Genomic DNA, 21,280 nt, shown 5'->3' with positions numbered 1-21,280 from the left:
ATATATATATATATATATATATATATATATATATATATATATATATATATATATATATATATATATATATATACACACACATGAATGTATGTATGTGTGTATATATACATGAATGTATATATGTGTACATACTGTATACACATGAATGTATATACACATGTATGTATGTGTGTATATATATATATATATGTATGTATATGTGTATATATATATACATACACTACCGTTCAAAAGTTTGGGGTCACATTGAAATGTCCTTATTTTTGAAGGAAAAGCACTGTACTTTTCAATGAAGATAACTTTAAACTAGTCTTAACTTTAAAGAAATACACTCTATACATTGCTAATGTGGTAAATGACTATTCTAGCTGCAAATGTCTGGTTTTTGGTGCAATATCTACATAGGTGTATAGAGGCCCATTTCCAGCAACTATCACTCCAGTGTTCTAATGGTACAATGTGTTTGCTCATTGGCTCAGAAGGCTAATTGATGATTAGAAAACCCTTGTGCAATCATGTTCACACATCTGAAAACAGTTTAGCTCGTTACAGAAGCTACAAAACTGACCTTCCTTTGAGCAGATTGAGTTTCTGGAGCATCACATTTGTGGGGTCAATTAAACGCTCAAAATGGCCAGAAAAAGAGAACTTTCATCTGAAACTCGACAGTCTATTCTTGTTCTTAGAAATGAAGGTTATTCCACAAAATTGTTTGGGTGACCCCAAACTTTTGAACGGTAGTGTATATATATATACAAATACATATATATATACATATTCATACATGTATATATATACACATATATACATACATGTACAAACCCCGTTTCCATATGAGTTGGGAAATTGTGTTAGATGTAAATATAAACGGAATACAATGATTTGCAAATCCTTTTCAACCCATATTCAGTTGAATGCACTACAAAGATAACATATTTGATGTTCAAACTCATAAACTTTATTTTTTTTTTCAAATAATAATTAACTTAGAATTTCATGGCTGCAACACGTGCCAAAGTAGTTGGGAAAGGGCATGTTCACCACTGTGTTACATGGCCTTTCCTTTTAACAACACTCAGTAAACGTTTGGGAACTGAGGAGACACATTTTTGAAGCTCCTCAGGTGGAATTCTTTCCCATTCTTGCTTGATGTACAGCTTAAGTTGTTCAACAGTCCGGGGGTCTCCGTTGTGCTATTTTAGGCTTCATAATGCGCCACACATTTTCAATGGGAGACAGGTCTGGACTACAGGCAGGCCAGTCTAGTACCCGCACTCTTTTACTATGAAGCCACGTTGATGTAACACGTGGCTTGGCATTGTCTTGCTGAAATAAGCAGGGGCGTCCATGGTAACGTTGCTTGGATGGCAACATATGTTGCTCCAAAACCTGTATGTACCTTTCAGCATTAATGGTGCCTTCACAGATGTGTAAGTTACCCATGTCTTGGGCACTAATACACCCCCATACCATCACAGATGCTGGCTTTTACACTTTGCGCCTAGAACAATCCGGATGGTTCTTTTCCTCTTTGGTCCGGAGGACACGACGTCCACAGTTTCCAAAAACAATTTGAAATGTGGACACTTTTCCACTTTGTATCAGTCCATCTTAGATGAGCTCAGGCCCAGCGAAGCCGGCGGCATTTCTGGGTGTTGTTGATAAACGGTTTTCGCCTTGCATAGGAGAGTTTTAACTTGCACTTACAGATGTAGCGACCAACTGTAGTTACTGACAGTGGGTTTCTGAAGTGTTCCTGAGCGCATGTGGTGATATCCTTTACACACCGATGTCGCTTGTTGATACAGTACAGCCTGAGGGATGGAAGGTCACGGGTTTAGCTGCTTACGTGCAGTGATTTCTCCAGATTCTCTGAACCCTTTGATGATATTACGGAGCGTAGATGGTGAAATCCCTAAATTCCTTGCAATAGCTGGTTGAGAAAGGTTTTTCTTAAACTGTTCAACAATTTGCTCACGCATTTGTTGACAAAGTGGTGACCCTCGCCCCATCCTTGTTTGTGAAGGACTGAGCATTTCATGGAATGTACTTTTATACCCAATCATGGCACCCACCTGTTCCCAATTTGCCTGTTCACCTGTGGGATGTTCCAAATAAGTGTTTGATGAGCATTCCTCAACTTTATCAGTATTTATTGCCACCTTTCCCAACTTCTTTGTCACGTGTTGCTGGCATCAAATTATAAAGTTAATGATTATTTGCAAAAAAAAAAAGTTGATCAGTTTGAACATCAAATATGTTGTCTTTGTAGCATATTCAACTGAATATGGGTTGAAAATGATTTGCAAATCATTGTGTTCCGTTTATATTTACATCTAACACAATTTTCCAACTCATATGGAAACGTGGTTTGTATATATACACATGAATGTATATGTGTGTATATATATATATATATATATATATATATATATATATATATATATATATATATATATATATATATATATATATATATATATATATATATATATAAATATATATATTCATACATGTATATATATATATATATATATATACATGTATGAATATATATATATATATATATATATATATATATATATATATATATATATATATATATATATATTCATACATGTATATATATATATATACATACTGTATATATACATATATACATGTATATACATATGTATATACATGTATGTATATGTGTGTATATATATGTATGTATGTATATGTGTATATATATATATATATTCATACATGTATATATATACACTGTATATATATACATGTATGTATATGTGTGTATATATATATATATATATATATATATATATATATATATATATATATATATATATATATATATATATATATATATATTCATACATGTACAGTATACATATATATATGTATATATATATATATACACATACATATATATATATACATGTATACACATACATGTATATATACATACACATATACATACATGTATATATACACACATACACATTCATGTGTGTGTATATATATATATATATATATATATATATATATATATATATATATATATATATATATATATATATATATATATATATATATATATATATATATATACATATATATATCATATACACGCACACACATACATGTACTGTATATATACAGACACATATACATTAGTGTGTATATATATATATACACATATATATACATTCATGTATATATTTACACACATATATACATTCATGTGTGTATATATATACATATATATATATATAAATATATATATATATATATACACATACACACACATACACATATATATACTGTATATGTATATACAGTATATATACACACATATACATTCATGTGTATTTATATACACACACACATATATATATATACATTCATGTATATATTTACACATATACATTCATGTATATATTTACACATATACATACATGTATACAGGTATATATATACACACACATATATACATTAATGTGTATACATATACACATATATATATACACTGATGTATATATTTACACACGTATGCATTCATGTATATATATACACACACATATATACATTCATGTGTATATATACTGTTTATATATATATATATATATATATATATATATATATATATATATATATGTATATATATATATATATATATATATATATATATATATATAAAAAACACTTATTTATATAACCCTCATTTGTTGTGTTTTCTACAACACAAAATATGTTTTTTGTTCATGTTTGACCTATATTGGAAAAAGTAATACATTTTGTTTACAAGTTATGTAAACAAGTAATAATTGCAACAAGACACAAAGAGAATAATCATAAACAGCAGATGTGTGCAGAAGAGGCTAGCATGTGTTAGCATCCTACCCGCTGGTGACGTCATCCAAGCGGGCGTTCTTCCCCAGGACGTCCCCGTCGCTCACGTACCCCGCCACCTCCGTCTGCTTCCCTCCTTCCAGTCCGCCGCCGCCCCTCTCGCCCTGCTCCCCCCGTGGCCCCGCCCGCCTCAGGGGGGCGCTGTACACAAACCTGGAGGGGTCGGGGTTCCCGCCGTAGCGCCCTGCCGCGGGGCCGCCGGCGCCCGCCGCCGCGGCCCGGGGCGCAGTGTAGCCGCCGGGCACGGAGGGGGCCTCGCCCGCCTGCAGACGCGGCGTGGGCGTCTGGCCCAGGCGCCAGGCCATGGGGGAGGGGCGGCCGGCGAGGGCAGGGAGACTCCGCCCGTTGACCTCGGTGGTGACGGTGGTGTCAAAGGTGGTCTCCAGTGTGCTGCCAACACAGAGGATTTATTACAATTATTGCAGGTCAAATGATGAAATAATGACATCATATTAGCACGCACACAATGACGTCATTAACATTGGGCCCGCCTCTAGTGATAATTAGTGATTAATTACTTCATGAAGATCCTCTAATAAGCAGACATCTTTTTTTTCTGGAGGGACACAGATACAAAATGAAGATTTAATCGAGCTCAATCCGCCATTGCAACAAAAGCAATGTGATGACGTCATAACACAGCCTCACACACATGCAGCTGGACACAAGAGCATGTGGCGGCATCCAACTGTAGCGCCCTCTGCTGGGGAAAACACTGCACTGCATCCTTATGTGGAGAAAAAGCCTTGTACTCTACAGCTTCCTATAAAACAGGGGTCACCAACCTTTTTGGAACCAAGAGCTACTTCTTGGGTAGTGATTCATGCGAAGGGCTACCAGTTTGATACACACTTCGATAAATTGCCAGAAATAGCCAATTTGCTCAATTTACCTGTAACTCTATGTTATTATTAATAATTAATGATATTTACACTTAATTGAATGGTTTAAAAGAGGAGAAAATACGAAAAAAAATGTCAATTAAATTTTGAAACATAGTTTATCTTCAATTTCGACTCTTTAAAATTCAAAATTCAACCGAAAAAAAGAAGAGAAAAACTAGCTAATTCGAATCTTTTTGAAAAAATAACAAAAATAATTTATGGAACATCATTAGTAATTTTTCCTGATTAAGATTACTTTTAGAATTTTGGTGACATATTTTAAATAGGTTAAAATCCAATCTACACTTTGTTAGAATATATAACAAATTGGACCAAGCTATATTTCTAACAAAGACAAATCATTATTTCTTCTAGATTTTCCAGAATAAAATTTTTAAAAGAAATTCAAAAGACTTTGAAATAAGATTTAAATTTGATTCTACAGATTTTCTACATTTGCCAGAATATTTTTTTTGGAATTTTAATTATAATAAGTTTAAAGAAATATTTCACAAAAATTCTTCGTCGAAAAAACAGAAGCTAAAATTAAGAATTAAATTAAAATGTATTAATTATTCTTTACAATAATACAATTTTTTTTTACTTGAACATAGATTTAAATTGTCAGGAAAGAAGAGGAAGAAATTTAAAAGGTAAAAAGGTATATGTGTTTAAAAATCCTAAAATCATTTTTAAGGTTGTATTTTTTTCTGAAAGTTATGAGAAGCAAAGTAAAAAAAATAATGAATTTATTTAAACAAGTGAAGACCAAGTCTTTAAAATATTTCTTTCTATTTGAGTTTTGTCTCTTTTAGAATTAAAAATGTCGGGCAAAGCGAGACCAGCTTGCTAGTAAATAAATAACATTTAAAAAATAGAGGCAGCTCACTGGTAAGTGCTGCTATTTGAGCTATTTTTAGAACAGGCCAGCGGGCTACTCATCTGGTCCTTACGGGCTACCTGGTGCCCGCGGGCACCGCGTTGGTGACCCCTGCTATAAAATATGTTGGTTTTTTTATAGACTGTATGGAATTGAAATATGTGTATGAATGTTGATAGGTTCAACAAAAACAAACTAAAATAATGCTATCCAGTGGAAGCAGAAGAGAAAGTCCAACACAAATAGAGGGATATTGAAAGAGTAATATAAATAAACATGTTGGAAATTTCAAATAAAAATATACAACATGAAGCGGCAAGAAATATTTCAATAATGAATCAAGCAAAATATGTTCTGGACCCAAAATCACTCCATGTTCTATACTGCTCGCTAGTGTTACCATATCTGAGTTATTGTGCAGAAATATGGGGAAATAACTACAAAACCCAAAAGCAGTGAAGTTGTCACGTTGTGTAAATGGTAAATAAAAACAGAATACAATGATTTGAAAATCCTTTTCGACTTATATTCAATTGAATAGACTGCAAAGACAACATATTTGATGTTCAAACTCATAAACTTCTTTTTTTGTGTGTGCAAATAATCATTAAGTTAGAATGTAATGGCAGCAACACATTGCAAAAAAGTTGTCACAGGGGCATGTTCACCACTGTGTTACATGGCCTTTCCTTTTAACAACACTCAGTAAAGGTTTGAGAACTGAGGAGACACATTTTGGAAGTGGAATTCTTTCCCATTCTTGCTTGATGTACAGCTTAAGTTGTTCAACAGTCCGGGGGTCTCCGTTGTGCTATTTTAGGCTTCATAATGCGCCACACATTTTCAATGGGAGACAGGTCTGGACTACAGGCAGGCCAGTCTAGTTGCCCATGTGCAAACCAGCTAATATTTGCCCAAAAAATAACGTTTTTTCCAATTCGAACGTTAAGCATCTTGTCTTTGCAGTCTATCCAACTGAATATAAGTTGAAAAGGATTAGCAAGTCATTGTATTCTGTTTTTATTTACCATTGACACAACGTGCCAACTTTACTGCTTTTGGGGTCTGTACAAAAGTACACTTAATTACTAACGGTGTGACAAAAAAACATCAGTTTGAATAATATATCATGTTGGACATAGAGAGATATTAAAATCCTTCATTTACTGAATCAAAAGTATTGAAATTCAATGATAAGTCAATCATGTGACTGCTTATTGACGTCAACTGTATGGATGTTTATTCATTCATTCATTCATCTACTGTTGTTGTGTTCAAGACTGACAAAGGAACCATTATGTTATTAAATGACTTAGGGCAGGGGTGTCCAAAGTGCGGCCCGGGGGCCATTTGCGGCCCGCAGCTAATTGTTTACCGGCCTGCCACACATTCTGCAAAAATTGCAAAATTGATAATATTGCAAAAATTTAAAAAAAACATTTAAAAAAAAGTGGAATGAGGTGAAATCTAACAAGAAAAAGTTGCAATGTTGACACAAAAGCTGCCATGCAGGCATTTTTTTTTCTTTTGTCTTTCTTTTTCTTTTTTTTTTGCCATTGCTAAAAAAAAAAAAAAAGACTAAAAGTCTATGTTATAATGAATTATTACTTAAAAAATATCACTTTAAAATGTTTTATGTGGAAAAAAATATTGCATATATTGTGTGGTTGCCATATAAAAACACCAAAGTTTTATTTGACAAAAGAGCATAAAACAAACAAAATAATAGTTCAAACGTAAAATGGACAGATATATCTGAAGTTGATTTAAGTAATTTAAGTGTTAAAAGTAAAAAAAAACTAATAAAAATGTATCACTTTATGAGTGGGGGACCTTTTGGATCTCAAATATATTTAGTAGGGTTTTATTGAACTTTTCACTGTGATTATTCAAAAATATTAAAGAATTAAAATCAATGGTGTCCTGCATTATTGATCTTTTAAGGCTCTAATTACTAAATACTGCATATTTCAGTTTTACTATAAAAAACAAAGATGTCTTTGACAGAAAATCTTTTTAAAAAAAAACTTTTTATCAACCTGAAGTTGATATGGAAGATTTACTGTAAGCGTTAAATAAAAACCAATAATAATAATTTGACTTACACTACCGTTCAAAAGTTTGGGGTCACATTGAAATGTCCTTATTTTCAATGAAGATAACTTTAAACTAGTCTTAACTTTAAAGAAATACACTCTATACATTGCTAATGTGGTAAATGACTATTCTAGCTGCAAATGTCTGTTTTTTGGTGCAATATCTACATAGGTGTATAGAGGCCCATTTCCAGAAACTATCACTCCAGTGTTCTAATGGTACAATGTGTTTGCTCATTGGCTCAGAAGGCTAATTGATGATTAGAAAACCCTTGTGCAATCATGTTCACACATCTGAAAACAGTTTAGCTCATTACAGAAGCTACAAAACGGACCTTCCTTTGAGCAGATTGAGTTTCTGGAGCATCACATTTGTGGGGTCAATTAAACGCTCAAAATGGCCAGGAAAAGAGAACTTTCATCTGAAACTCGACAGTCTATTCTTGTTCTTAGAAATTAAGGCTATTCCACAAAATTGTTTGGGTGACCCCAAACTTTTGAACGGTAGTGTATTTCTAACAGTTTAATGAATGAGACCCTTTATAGTCCCCTGGAGCCCTAAAGGTTAAAAAAAAAAAAAAAATCCATATATTTTGTTAAGGTTTGAAAATGAAAAATATCAAAATGGCCCCCGCATGCTTAAATTTTTCCGTGTACGGCCCTCAGTGGAGAAAGTTTGGACACCCCTGACTTAGGACAAAAGAGTTGGATTTAAATAAGATCTGCTTCTTCCTACTCCTTTTTACACATGTTTCATGACACTCTATTTTAATTTGAATTTGAATTTTTTGTATCTGTTATTTCTTTTAGAAAAAACAATAATAACGTTCATGTTAGCAAAATTGGACATGATCCTCTGGTGCAACACGGAATATGCCTTTGGTGGTGAGTGGGCACCACTGGGGTGCCATCTTCACATCACATCTCTATCAACAGCTTGTGATGTCAACACACACACACACACACACACACACACACACACACACACACACACACACACACACACACACACACACACACACATGTCTTGCCTACTTTGTGTGGACCCACGTTTGGTCAGTAGGTTGTGAGGGCCCCCCTTTCCACTATAGCTAGAATGATGACAAAAATATATCTAGCACTAGATGGGAGTAGAGAGTTGCAACCTCACTTCAGAATGCAAAACACACAAAGTAAAAACATTTTTTTTACTTCTGTAGTTGTGAGGACCGACCGCTGTTGCTAGGTAGATTTGACCGTACACACACATAGGAGTAAGTTCTGTGAGTTGGCCATTTTTAAGGACACACACATGCACGCACACACACACATTCTGGTTATCATTTGGAATGGGGACCAAGTTTTTGTACATGACTTGTGGGGACCACCCGTTCTACAGGTTATGGAAGCATAAAAACAATTTGGTAAAATGTCCACTGCCCAGACAGCTCATACACGTCTTTAAATCTCTGGATTGATGAAGTAATGTGCTGATCATTCTTACTGCGGACCCTGGGGGAAAAAAAGTTAATATGCTTCATGGGGGGCCAAATTGAAATCATTTTGCATAATTCACACACATTTGTACGTGACTATTGAGGACCATTAAAAAAAAAAAAAAAAAGTTCAAATTAAATATGGGCCAAAGCTTAAAAATGGATCTGACTATCATTTAAAAAGGTTTCCCTTTAGGGGACCTGTTTTTTTTTGTCCCCATACCGCATACTTGCCAACCTTGAGACCTCCAATATCGGGAGGTGGGGGGGCGGGGGCGGGGGGTGTGGTTATTTACAGCTAGAATTCACCAACTTGAGTATTTCATATATATTTCATATATATATATATATATATGTATGAAATACTTGACTTTCAGTGAATTCTAGCTATATATATATATATTTATTTATTTTATTTACATAAAATAAATAATTGAATTTCAGTGTTCCGGTGGCTATCCATTAGATGGCAGTATTGTCCTGTTTAACTTCTCCGTTCATGATGAGTATATCATTTCGGCCACCGTGTTCAATGGAGAAGTCTGTTCTACATATTTACAGGCAACATACACCTTCCCCTTCGAACTGTCCTGGATGAACTGAAATTCTTGTTTCCATTCGTTTGAATTCGTTAGGCAAGCTGTTTATATTGTGGGAAAGCGGACGTGAGAACAGGCTGTCCCCACTCAGTCTCAGGTCCGCATTGAGCTGGAAGGGGCGTGGCCTCCAGCTCCGGCTGAATACCGGGAGTTTATCGGGAGAAAATCTCTGCCGGGAGGTTGTCGGGAGAGGCGCTGAATACCGGGATTCTCCCGCTAAAAACGGGAGGGTTGGCAAGTATGCCATACCGTCAGAGGTCCCCTAAAGTGTGACTGTGTAAACCAGGAGTGTCCAAACTTTTTCCACTGAGGGCCGCAAATGGAAAAATTAAAGCATGTGGGGGCCATTTTGATATTTTTCATTTCAAACCATAACAAAATATATGGATTTTTTGTATTTATTGTACCTTTCGGGGTCCCGGGGACCATAAAAGGTCTCAGTTATTAAAATGTTAAAAATAAGTCTAATTTGTATTATTATTTTTTATTTAACGCATACAGTAAATCTCTATATCAGGGGTCACCAACCTTTTTGAAAGCAAGAGCTACTTCTTGGGTACTGATTAATGCGAAGGGCTACCAGTTTGATACACACTTAAATAAATAGCCGAAAATAGCCATTTTGCTCAATTTACCTTTAACTCTGTTATTATTAATAATTAATGATATTTACACTTAATTGAACAGTTTAAAAGAGGCGAAAACACAAAAAAAATGACAATACAATTTTGAAACATAGTTTATCTTCAATTTCGACTCTTTAAAATTCAAAATTCAACCGAAAAAAAGAAGAGAAAAACTAGCTAATTCGAATCTTTTTGAAAAAATAAAAAAAATAATTTATGGAACATCATTAGTAATTTTTCCTGACTATAAGATTAATTTTAGAATTTTGATGACATGTTTTAAATAGGTTAAAATACAATCTGCACTTTGTTAGAATATATAACAAATTGGACCAAGCTATATTTCTAACAAAGACAAATCATTATTTCTTCTAGATTTTCCAGAACAAAAAATTTAAAAGAAATTCAAAAGACTTTGAAATAAGATTTAAATTTGATTCTACAGATTTTCTAGATTTGCCAGAATAATTTTTTGGAATTTTAATCATAATAAGTTTGAAGAAATATTTCACAAATATTCTTTTCGAAAAAACAGAAGCTAAAATGAAGAATTAAATTAAAATGTATTTATTATTCTTTACAATAAAAAAAAATAATTTACTTGAACATTGATTTAAATTGTCAGGAAAGAAGAGGAAGGAATTTAAAAGGTAAAAAGGTATATGTGTTTAAAAATCCTAAAATCATTTTTAAGGTTGTATTTTTTCTCTAAAATTGTCTTTCTGAAAGTTATAAGAGGCAAAGTAAAAAAAAAAATGAATTTATTTAAACAAGTGAAGACCAAGTCTTTAAAATATTTTCTTGGATTTTCAAATTCTATTTGAGATTTGTCTCTCTTAGAATTAAAAATGTCGGGCAAAGCGAGACCAGCTTGCTAGTAAATAAATAAAATTTAAAAAATAGAGGCAGCTCACTGGTAAGTGCTGCTATTTGAGTTATTTTTAGAACAGGCCAGCGGGCTACTCATCTGGTCCTTACGGGCTACTTGGTGCCCGCGGGCACCGCGTTGGTGACCCCTGCTCTATATCAACAAAAAAAAAACAAAAAAAAAAGGTTTTATGGCTTTTCTGTCAAAAACAACTTTGTTTTTTATAGTAAAACTGAAATATGCAGTATTTAGTAATTAGAGCCCTAAAAGATCAATAATGCAGGACACCATTGATTTTAATTATTTCATATTTTTGAGTAATCACAGTGAAAAGATAAATAAAATACCACTAAATATATTTGGGATCCAAAAGGTGCCCCACTCATAAAGTGATACATTTGTATTATTTTTTTTTTTTTTTTACTTTCATCACTTAAATTACTTAAATCAACTTCAGATATATCTGTCCATTTTACGTTTGAACTATTATTTTGTTTGTTTTATGCTCTTTTGTCAAAGAAAACTTTGTTTTTATATGGCAACTACACAGTATATGCAATATTTACCACATAAAACATTTTAAAGTGAAACATTTGAACTAATTGGAGCCTTGAAAATAATTCATTATAACATGGATTTTTTGTCATTATTTTTTATTTTTGAGCAATGGCAAAAAAAGAAAAAGAAAGAAAGTCAAAAGAAAAAAAAACAGAATTCCGGGACATTATTCCCGTTTAAAATGAATTGGCCCGTTTTTCAAACTTCAACCATTTCCACGTTTTTCAAACCGAATCAAACCATTCCCCCTTCGACACATTCCACCATCCTGGAAATTATAACTATAATTTTTCCAAGTTCAAAACAATTTCAGGAATTCCCAGAATTCCCGTTTTGTCGAACCCTATTTTCACCCTTTTTTTCCGGCAAATACTCCTCCCACATTCGACCGTGCCACCGTCAAAACATTCCTCTTAATCAGGACAAAAAAAAATTCCCAGTTTTCCCCAAATTCCAGGAATTCTGTAATACAATTTCTCAATGAAAAATGTTACTCCTTCAACATTTCTCAACCGATTTGAAAAATTCCAACAACAACCATTCAAAACTCATTCAGAAAATTAAATTTTTTTTAGCATTGTCCATGAAATTCCCATTTAAAAGAATGGGAAATGTTTCTAATTTCCACAACTCCCACATTTTTTATCTGATTCAAACTGTTCCAACTTCAAAAAATTCAAGATTTGTGTGCTCTTCTTCAATAATTATAAACAAATTCCAGGATTTCCTAGAATTCCCAGTTTTTAGAGACATTAAAAATGAATTGTGCATTTTTTTAAACTTCCACAATTCCCACATTTTTCAACCAACTCAAACCATTCCACCTTCAATTCAGCCTGGAAATTCAAACAACCATTTTTCCACATTCAACAAAATTCCAGGAATTCCTGGGTTTTTTCTAAACTCAATTCCAGCCTTTTTCAGTGCGATGACTCCTTTCACATTTGTCAACCCATTTCAACCGTTCCACTGTCAAAACATTCCTCTTAATAAGGACAACATTTTTTTCCAAGTTTTCCCCAAATTCCAGGAATTCCGTAATACCATTTCTCAATTAAAAATGTTACTCCTTCAACATTTCTCAAGCGATTTCAAAAATTCCAACAACAACCATTCAAAACTCATTCAGAACATTCACATTGTTTTTAGCATTTTCCAAAAAATTCCCTCTTTTCCCGGAATTTCCATGAAATTCCCATTGAAAAGAATGGGACATTTTTCAAAGTTCCACAACTCCCACTTTTTTTTTTATCCGATTCAAACCGTTCCAACTTCAAAAAATTCAAGATTTGTGTGCTCTTCTTCAATAATTATAAACAAATTCCCGGATTTCCTAGAATTCCCAGTTTTTAGAGACATTCAAAAATTAATTATGCATTTTTTTAAACAAAAAAATTCCCACATTTTTCAACCAACTCAAACCATTACACCTTCAACACATTCAATTCATCCTGGAAATTCAAACAACCATTTTTCCACATTCAACAAATTTCCAGGAAATCCTGGGTTTTTTCTAACCTTATTTCCAACCTTTTTCAGTGCGATGACTCCTTTCACATTTTTCAACCCATTTCAACCGTTCCACTGTCAAAACATTCCCCTTAATGAGGTCAACATTTTTTTTCCCAGTTTTCCCCAAATTCCAGGAATTCCGTAATACCATTTCTCAATGAAAAATTTTGATCCTTCAACATTTCTCGACCGATTTGAAAAATTCCAACAACAACCATTCAAAACTCATTCTGAACATTCACTTCTTTTTTTTTTAGCATTTTCCAAAAAAATCCCCATTTTCCTGAAATTTCCATGAAATTCCCATTGAAAAGAATGGGACAATTTCCAAAGTTCCAGAACTCCCACATTTTTTATCCGATTCAAACCGTTCCATCTTCAAAAAATTCAAGATTTCTGTGCTCTTCTTCAATTATTATAAACAAATTCCCGGATTTCCTAGAATTCCCAGTTTTTAGAGAGTGCGATGACTCCTTTCACATTTTCCAACCCATTTCAACCGTTCCACTGTCAAAACATTCCTCTTAATCAGGACCACATTTTTTTCCCCAAATTCCAGGAATTCCGTAATACCATTTCTCAATTAAAAATGTTACTCCTTCAACATTTCTCAAGCGATTTCAAAAATTCCAACAACAACCATTCAAAACTCATTCAGAACATTCACATTGTTTTTAGCATTTTCCAAAAAATTCCCTCTTTTCCCGGAATTTCCATGAAATTCCCATTGAAAAGAATGGGACATTTTTCAAAGTTCCACAACTCCCACTTTTTTTTTTATCCGATTCAAACCGTTCCAACTTCAAAAAATTCAAGATTTGTGTGCTCTTCTTCAATAATTATAGACAAATTCCCGGATTTCCTAGAATTCCCAGTTTTTAGAGACATTCAAAAATTAATTATGCATTTTTCTAAACAAAACAATTCCCACATTTTTCAACCAACTCAAACCATTACACCTTCAACACATTCAATTCATCCTGGAAATTCAAACAACCATTTTTCCACATTCAACAAATTTCCAGGAAATCCTGGGTTTTTTCTAACCTTATTTCCAACCTTTTTCAGTGCGATGACTCCTTTCACATTTTTCAACCCATTTCAACCGTTCCACTGTCAAAACATTCCCCTTAATGAGGTCAAAAAAAAAATTCCCAGTTTTCCCCAAATTCCATGAATTCCGTAATACCATTTCTCAATGAAAAATTTTACTCCTTCAACATTTCTCGACCGATTTGAAAAATCCCAACAACAACCATTCAAAACTCATTCTGAACATTCACTTCTTTTTTTTTTTTAGCATTTTCCAAAAAAATCCCCCTTTTCCTGAAATTTCCATGAAATTCCCATTGAAAAGAATGGGACAATTTCCAAAGTTCCACAACTCCCACATTTTATATCCGATTCAAACCGTTCCAACTTCAAAAAATTCAAGATTTGTGTGCTCTTCTTCAATTATTATAAACAAATTCCCGGATTTCCTAGAATTCCCAGTTTTTAGAGAGTGCGATGACTCCTTTCACATTTTCCAACCCATTTCAACCGTTCCACTGTCAAAACATTCCTCTTAATCAGGACCACATTTTTTTCCCCAAATTCCAGGAATTCCGTAATACCATTTCTCAATTAAAAATGTTACTCCTTCAACATTTCTCGACCGATTTGAAAAATTCCAACAACAACCATTCAAAACTCATTCAGAACATTCACATTGTTTTTAGCATTTTCCAAAAAATTCCCTCTTTTCCCGGAATTTCCATGAAATTCCCATTGAAAAGAATGGGACATTTTTCAAAGTTCCACAACTCCCACTTTTTTTTTTTATCCGATTCAAACCGTTCCAACTTCAAAAAATTCAAGATTTGTGTGCTCTTCTTCAATAATTATAAACAAATTCCCGGATTTCCTAGAATTCCCAGTTTTTAGAGACATTCAAAAATTAATTATGCATTTTTTTAAACAAAAAAATTCCCACATTTTTCAACCAACTCAAACCATTACACCTTCAACACATTCAATTCATCCTGGAAATTCAAACAACCATTTTTCCACATTCAACAAATTTCCAGGAAATCCTGGGTTTTTTCTAACCTTATTTCCAACCTTTTTCAGTGCGATGACTCCTTTCACATTTTTCAACCCATTTCAACCGTTCCACTGTCAAAACATTCCCCTTAATGAGGTCAAAAAAAAATTCCCAGTTTTCCCCAAATTCCATGAATTCCGTAATACCATTTCTCAATGAAAAATTTTACTCCTTCAACATTTCTCGACCGATTTGAAAAATTCCAACAACAACCATTCAAAACTCATTCTGAACATTCACTTCTTCTTTTTTTTAGCATTTTCCAAAAAAATCCCCCTTTTCCTGAAATTTCCATGAAATTCCCATTGAAAAGAATGGAACAATTTCCAAAGTTCCACAACTCCTACATTTTTTATCCGATTCAAACCGTTCCAACTTAAAAAAATTCAAGATTTGTGTGCTCTTCTTCAATTATTATAAACAAATTCCCGGATTTCCTAGAATTCCCAGTTTTTAGAGAGTGCGATGACTCCTTTCACATTTTCCAACCCACTTCAACCGTTCCACTGTCAAAACATTCCTCTTAATCAGGACCATATTTTTTCCCCAAATTCCAGGAATTCCGTAATACCATTTCTCAATTAAAAATGTTATTCCTTCAACATTTCTCGACCGATTTGAAAAATTCCAACAACAACCATTCAAAACTCATTCAGAACATTCACATTGTTTTTAGCATTTTCCAAAAAATTCCCTCTTTTCCCGGAATTTCCATGAAATTCCCATTGAAAAGAATGGGACATTTTTCAAAGTTCCACAACTCCCACTTTTTTTAAAAATCCGATTCAAACCAATCCAACTTCAAAAAATTCAAGATTTGTGTGCTCTTCTTCAATAATTATAAACAAATTCCCGGATTTCCTAGAATTCCCAGTTTTTAGAGACATTCAAAAATTAATTATGCATTTTTTTAAACAAAAAAATTCCCACATTTTTCAACCAACTCAAACCATTACACCTTCAACACATTCAATTCATCCTGGAAATTCAAACAACCATTTTTCCACGTTCAACAAATTTCCAGGAATTCCTGGGTTTTTTCAAACCTTATTTCCAACCTTTTTCAGTGCGATGACTCCTTTCACATTTGTCAACCCATTTCAACCGTTCCACTGTCAAAACATTCCTCTTAATCAGGACAACAACAAAAAATCCCAGTTTTTTTTCCCCCCAGGAATTCCGTAATACCATTTCTCAATTAAAAATGTTACTCCTTCAACATTTCTCGACCGATTTGAAAAATTCCAACAACAACCATTCAAAACTCATTCAGAACATTCACATTGTTTTCAGCATTTTCCAAAAAATTCCCTCTTTTCCCGGAATTTCCATGAAATTCCCATTGAAAAGAATGGGACATTTTTCAAAGTTCCACAACTCCCACTTTTTTTTTTATCCGATTCAAACCGTTCCAACTTCAAAAAATTCAAGATTTGTGTGCTCTTCTTCAATAATTATAAACAAATTCCTGGATTTCCTAGAATTCCCAGTTTTTAGAGACATTCAAAAATTAATTATGCATTTTTTTAAACAAAAAAATTCCCACATTTTTCAACCAACTCAAACCATTACACCTTCAACACATTCAATTCATCCTGGAAATTCAAAGAACCGTTCCACTGTCAAAACATTCCCCTTAATCAGGACAACAACAAAAAATCCCAGTTTTCCCCAAATTCCAGGAATTCCGTAATACCATTTCTCAATTAAAAATGTTACTCCTTCAACATTTCTCAACCGATTTGAAAAATCCCAACAACAACCATTCAAAACTCATTCAGAACATTCACATTGTTCTTACCATTTTCCCAAAAATTCCCTCTTTTCCCGAAATTTCTGTGAAATTCCCGTTGAAAAAAATGGGACATTTTTCAAAGTTTCACAACTCCCACATTTTCTATCCGATTCAAACCGTTCCAACTTCAAAAAATTCAAAATTTGTGGGCTTTTCTTCAATAATTATAAACAAATTCCCGGATTTCCTAAAATTCCCAGTTTTTAGAGACATTTAAAATGAATTATCCATTTTTTTAAACTTCCACAATTCCCACATTTTTCAACCAATTCAAACCATTACACCTTCAACACATTCAATTCATCCTGGAAATTCAAACAACCATTTTTCCACGTTCAAAAAATTTCCAGGAATTCCTGGGTTTTTTCTAACCTTATTTCCAACCTTTTTCAGTGCGATGGCTCCTTTCACATTTTTCAACCCATTTCAACCATTCCACTGTCAAAACATTCCTCTGAATCAGGACAAAAAACCAAGTTGGTTTAAGAACTTGAAAAATTCCCGGTTTTCCCCGAAATACCGTAATACTATTTTTAAATTATAAAACTGTTTACTACTTCAACATTTCTTAAACGATTTAAACAATTCCAACACCAACCAATTCAACTTACTCAGGACATTCATGCTCCTAATCATTTTCAAAAAAATCTCACTTGTCCCAAAATTCCCACATTTCCAGGAAGTTCCCATTGAAATGAATGGGACATTTTCCCAAGTTGCACAATTCCCACATTTTTCAACCTATTCAAACCATTCCAACATCAACACATTCCACTCATCCTGGACATTCAAACTAACACTTTCCAAAGTTGCAAACCAAATTCCAGTTTTCCTGGAAATTCAAACTCTTCAACATTCAAAACTATTCTAATGCTCATACTACATTCAGCATTTCAGTGTTTGAGCAGTGTTTACTGCCATCTACTTCAGTATTTATTATTTTTTAATACAACTTCCTGGTATCCTATTTGTAGATACTGTATCTGCTGCTGTAGGGCATAAAACAAGGCAGACACTGATAAAACGAGGCTAATACTGATATACGTCAAAATGCTATATAATGGGTGGATCTCTTGTATAAAGGTAGATTATGCTCCTGAACTTAGCAGATGGTTTTACACTTAGTGATCAGATCAATCAACTTCACTGCTTTTTGGGTTGTGTACACAGTACATGTTTTAGGTATATTTCACGTTCTAAAGCTATCTTTAAAAGTGATCAAAAGTTTTTTTTCTCGGGAAGAACGATCCAGTTCCAGACTCGGACAAGTCGGCAAACGCTGACTTGACTGACTTTCCAAATGACGGGTCTGGTGAAAGACTTGTGTTTTCTTGAACGTGTGCTGCCTTCCACAGCCATGAATAATTGAGCTGCGGGCTTGTTGTCGGTGTAAACACGGCACCAACAACGTCACATGACCTGTTAAATCCCCCCCGAGCCCAAAGAGATAAGGACTGAGATTGGGCCTTGAAGATCTCGGCGGCGTTTCTTCCAACACGGACTTTCCGATCGATACCGACGCGTCTTTCACTGTAAGGTGGCGAGGATTAATCATGGGCTGTCTGAGAAGAGGGAAAAACTGGTCTGGATCTTATTGACCTGACACACAAAATAATAACACACTCTCAGTTTGATAAGCTGATTGAAAGTGTTGAGAAAAATCTCATTTTAAGACGTGAAAAAGAAGCTGGAGCTGAAAAATAACTGTTTTATGTTGTGCTTTTTTTTTACACCAAAAGTCACCTATTTATTCTTCTTCTCCAGATTTTGGCACGCTCTACCTTCCACATTTTTCACCCGATTCAAATTGTTTCCAACTTCAAACTGTTCAGCTTTTTCGGGAATTGCGGGCTTTCCCTTGACTAATTCCAAAAATCCCCAGATTTCCCAGAATTCCAGGATTTCCGGGGACATTATTCCATTCAAAATGAATTGGCCATTTTTCAAACTTCCACCATTTCCACATTTTTTCTACCGATTCAAACCGTTCCAACTTCAGACTTCAAAACGGGCTTTCCCTTGACTAATTTCAAAAATCCCCAGATTTCCAGGTTTTCCAGGACATTTTTTCCCATTCAAAATTAATTGACCATTTTTTCAAATTTCCACATTTTTCAACCGATTCAAACAATTCTTCTTCTCCCGATTTTGGCGTGTTCTACCTTCCACATTTTTCACCCGATTCAAACCGTTCCAACTTCAAACTTCAAACAGGCTTTCCATTGACAAATTCCAAAAAACCCCAGATTTCCAAGAATTCCAGGTTTTCCGGGACATTTTTCCCCATTCAAAATGAATTGGCCTTTTTCAAACTTCCACCATTTCCACATTTTTCACCCGTTTCAAACCATTACAACTTCAGACTTCACACAGGCTTTCCCTTGACTAATTCCAAAAATCCCCAGATTTCCAAGAATTCCAGGTTTTTCCGGGACATTTTTTCCCATTCAAAATGAATTGGCCCTTTTTCGAATTTCCACCATTTCCACATTTTTCAACCGATTAGAACAACTCTTCTTCTCCTTCTTCGTCTCCAGATTTTGGCGCGCTCTACTTTCCACATTTCCACCCCCCCCCCCCCGATTCAAACCGTTTCCAACTTCAAACGGACTTTCCATTGACAAATTCCCAAAATTCCCAGATTTCCTAGAATTCCAGGTATTCCGGGACATTTTTTCCCATTCAAAATGAATTGACCATTTTTCAAACTTCCACCATTTCCACATTTTTCAAACAATTCAAAACAATTCTTCTTCTCCAGATTTTGGCACGCTCTACCTTCCACATTTTTCACCCGATTCAAATTGTTCCAACTTCAAACTGTTCAGCTTTTTCGGGAATTGCGGGCTTTCCCTTGACTAATTCCAAAAATCCCCAGATTTCCCAGAATTCCAGGTTTTCCGGGACATTATTCCCATTCAAAATGAATTGGCCATTTTTCAAACTTCCACCATTTCCACATTTTTCTACCGATTCAAACCGTTCCAACTTCAGACTTCAAACGGGCTTTCCCTTGACTAATTTAAAAAATCCCCAGATTTTCCAGGTTTTCCAGGACATTTTTCCCATTCAAAATTAATTGACCATTTTTTTCAAATTTCCACATTTTCCAACCGATTCAAACAATTCTTCTTCTCCCGATTTTGGCGTGTTCTACCTTCCACATTTTTCACCCGATTCAAACCGTTCCAACTTCAAACTTCAAACGGGCTTTCCATTGACAAATTCCAAAAAAACCCCAGATTTCCAAGAATTCCAGGTTTTCCGGGACATTTTTTCCCCATTCAAAATGAATTGGCCTTTTTCAAACTTCCACCATTTCCACATTTTTCACCCGTTTCAAACCATTACAACTTCAGACTTCACACGGGCTTTTCCCTTGACCAATTCCAAAAATCCCCAGATTTCCAAGAATTCCAGGTTTTCCGGGACATTTTTTCCCATTCAAAATGAATTGGCCCTTTTTCGAATTTCCACCATTTCCACATTTTTCAACCGATTAGAACAACTTTTCTTCTCCTTCTTCGTCTCCAGATTTTGGCGCGCTCTACTTTCCCACATTTCCACCCCCCCCCCCCGATTCAAAACCGTTCCAACTTCAAACGGACTTTTCCATTGACAAATTCCCAAAATTCCCAGATTTCCTAGAATTCCAGGTATTCCGGGACATTTTTCCCATTCAAAATGAATTGACCATTTTTCAAACTTCCACCATTTCCACATTTTTCAAACAATTCAAAACAATTCTTCTTCTCCAGATTTTGGCACGCTCTACCTTCCACATTTTTCACCCGATTCAAATTGTTCCAACTTCAAACTGTTCAGCTTTTTTCGGGAATTGCGGGCTTTCCCTTGACTAATTCCAAAAAATCCCCAGATTTCCCAGAATTCCAGGTTTTCCGGGACATTATTCCCATTCAAAATTGAATTGGCCATTTTTCAAACTTCCACCATTTCCACATTTTTCTACCGATTCAAACCGTTCCAAC

At 34.3% G+C, this 21,280-nt stretch overlaps 1 protein-coding gene across 1 annotated transcript in view; it reads right to left on the bottom strand.

Moving 5' to 3' along the window:
- Positions 1–21,280, bottom strand: part of nav3 (neuron navigator 3) — a 219,930-nt gene that overhangs the window by 181,890 nt on the left and 16,760 nt on the right. Inside the window, exon 2 of the mRNA XM_062064431.1 lies at positions 3,904–4,302. Coding sequence (XP_061920415.1) covers positions 3,904–4,302 — 399 coding nt within the window. The remainder of the gene's footprint in view (positions 1–3,903; positions 4,303–21,280) is intronic.

The sequence above is a fragment of the Entelurus aequoreus genome, linkage group LG12 (assembly GCF_033978785.1).
Source record: "Entelurus aequoreus isolate RoL-2023_Sb linkage group LG12, RoL_Eaeq_v1.1, whole genome shotgun sequence".
Classification (NCBI taxonomy): Eukaryota; Metazoa; Chordata; class Actinopteri; order Syngnathiformes; family Syngnathidae; genus Entelurus; species Entelurus aequoreus.
The sequence above is the reverse complement of the archived record's forward strand: the minus strand, read 5'-3'. Positions and strand labels throughout refer to the sequence as shown.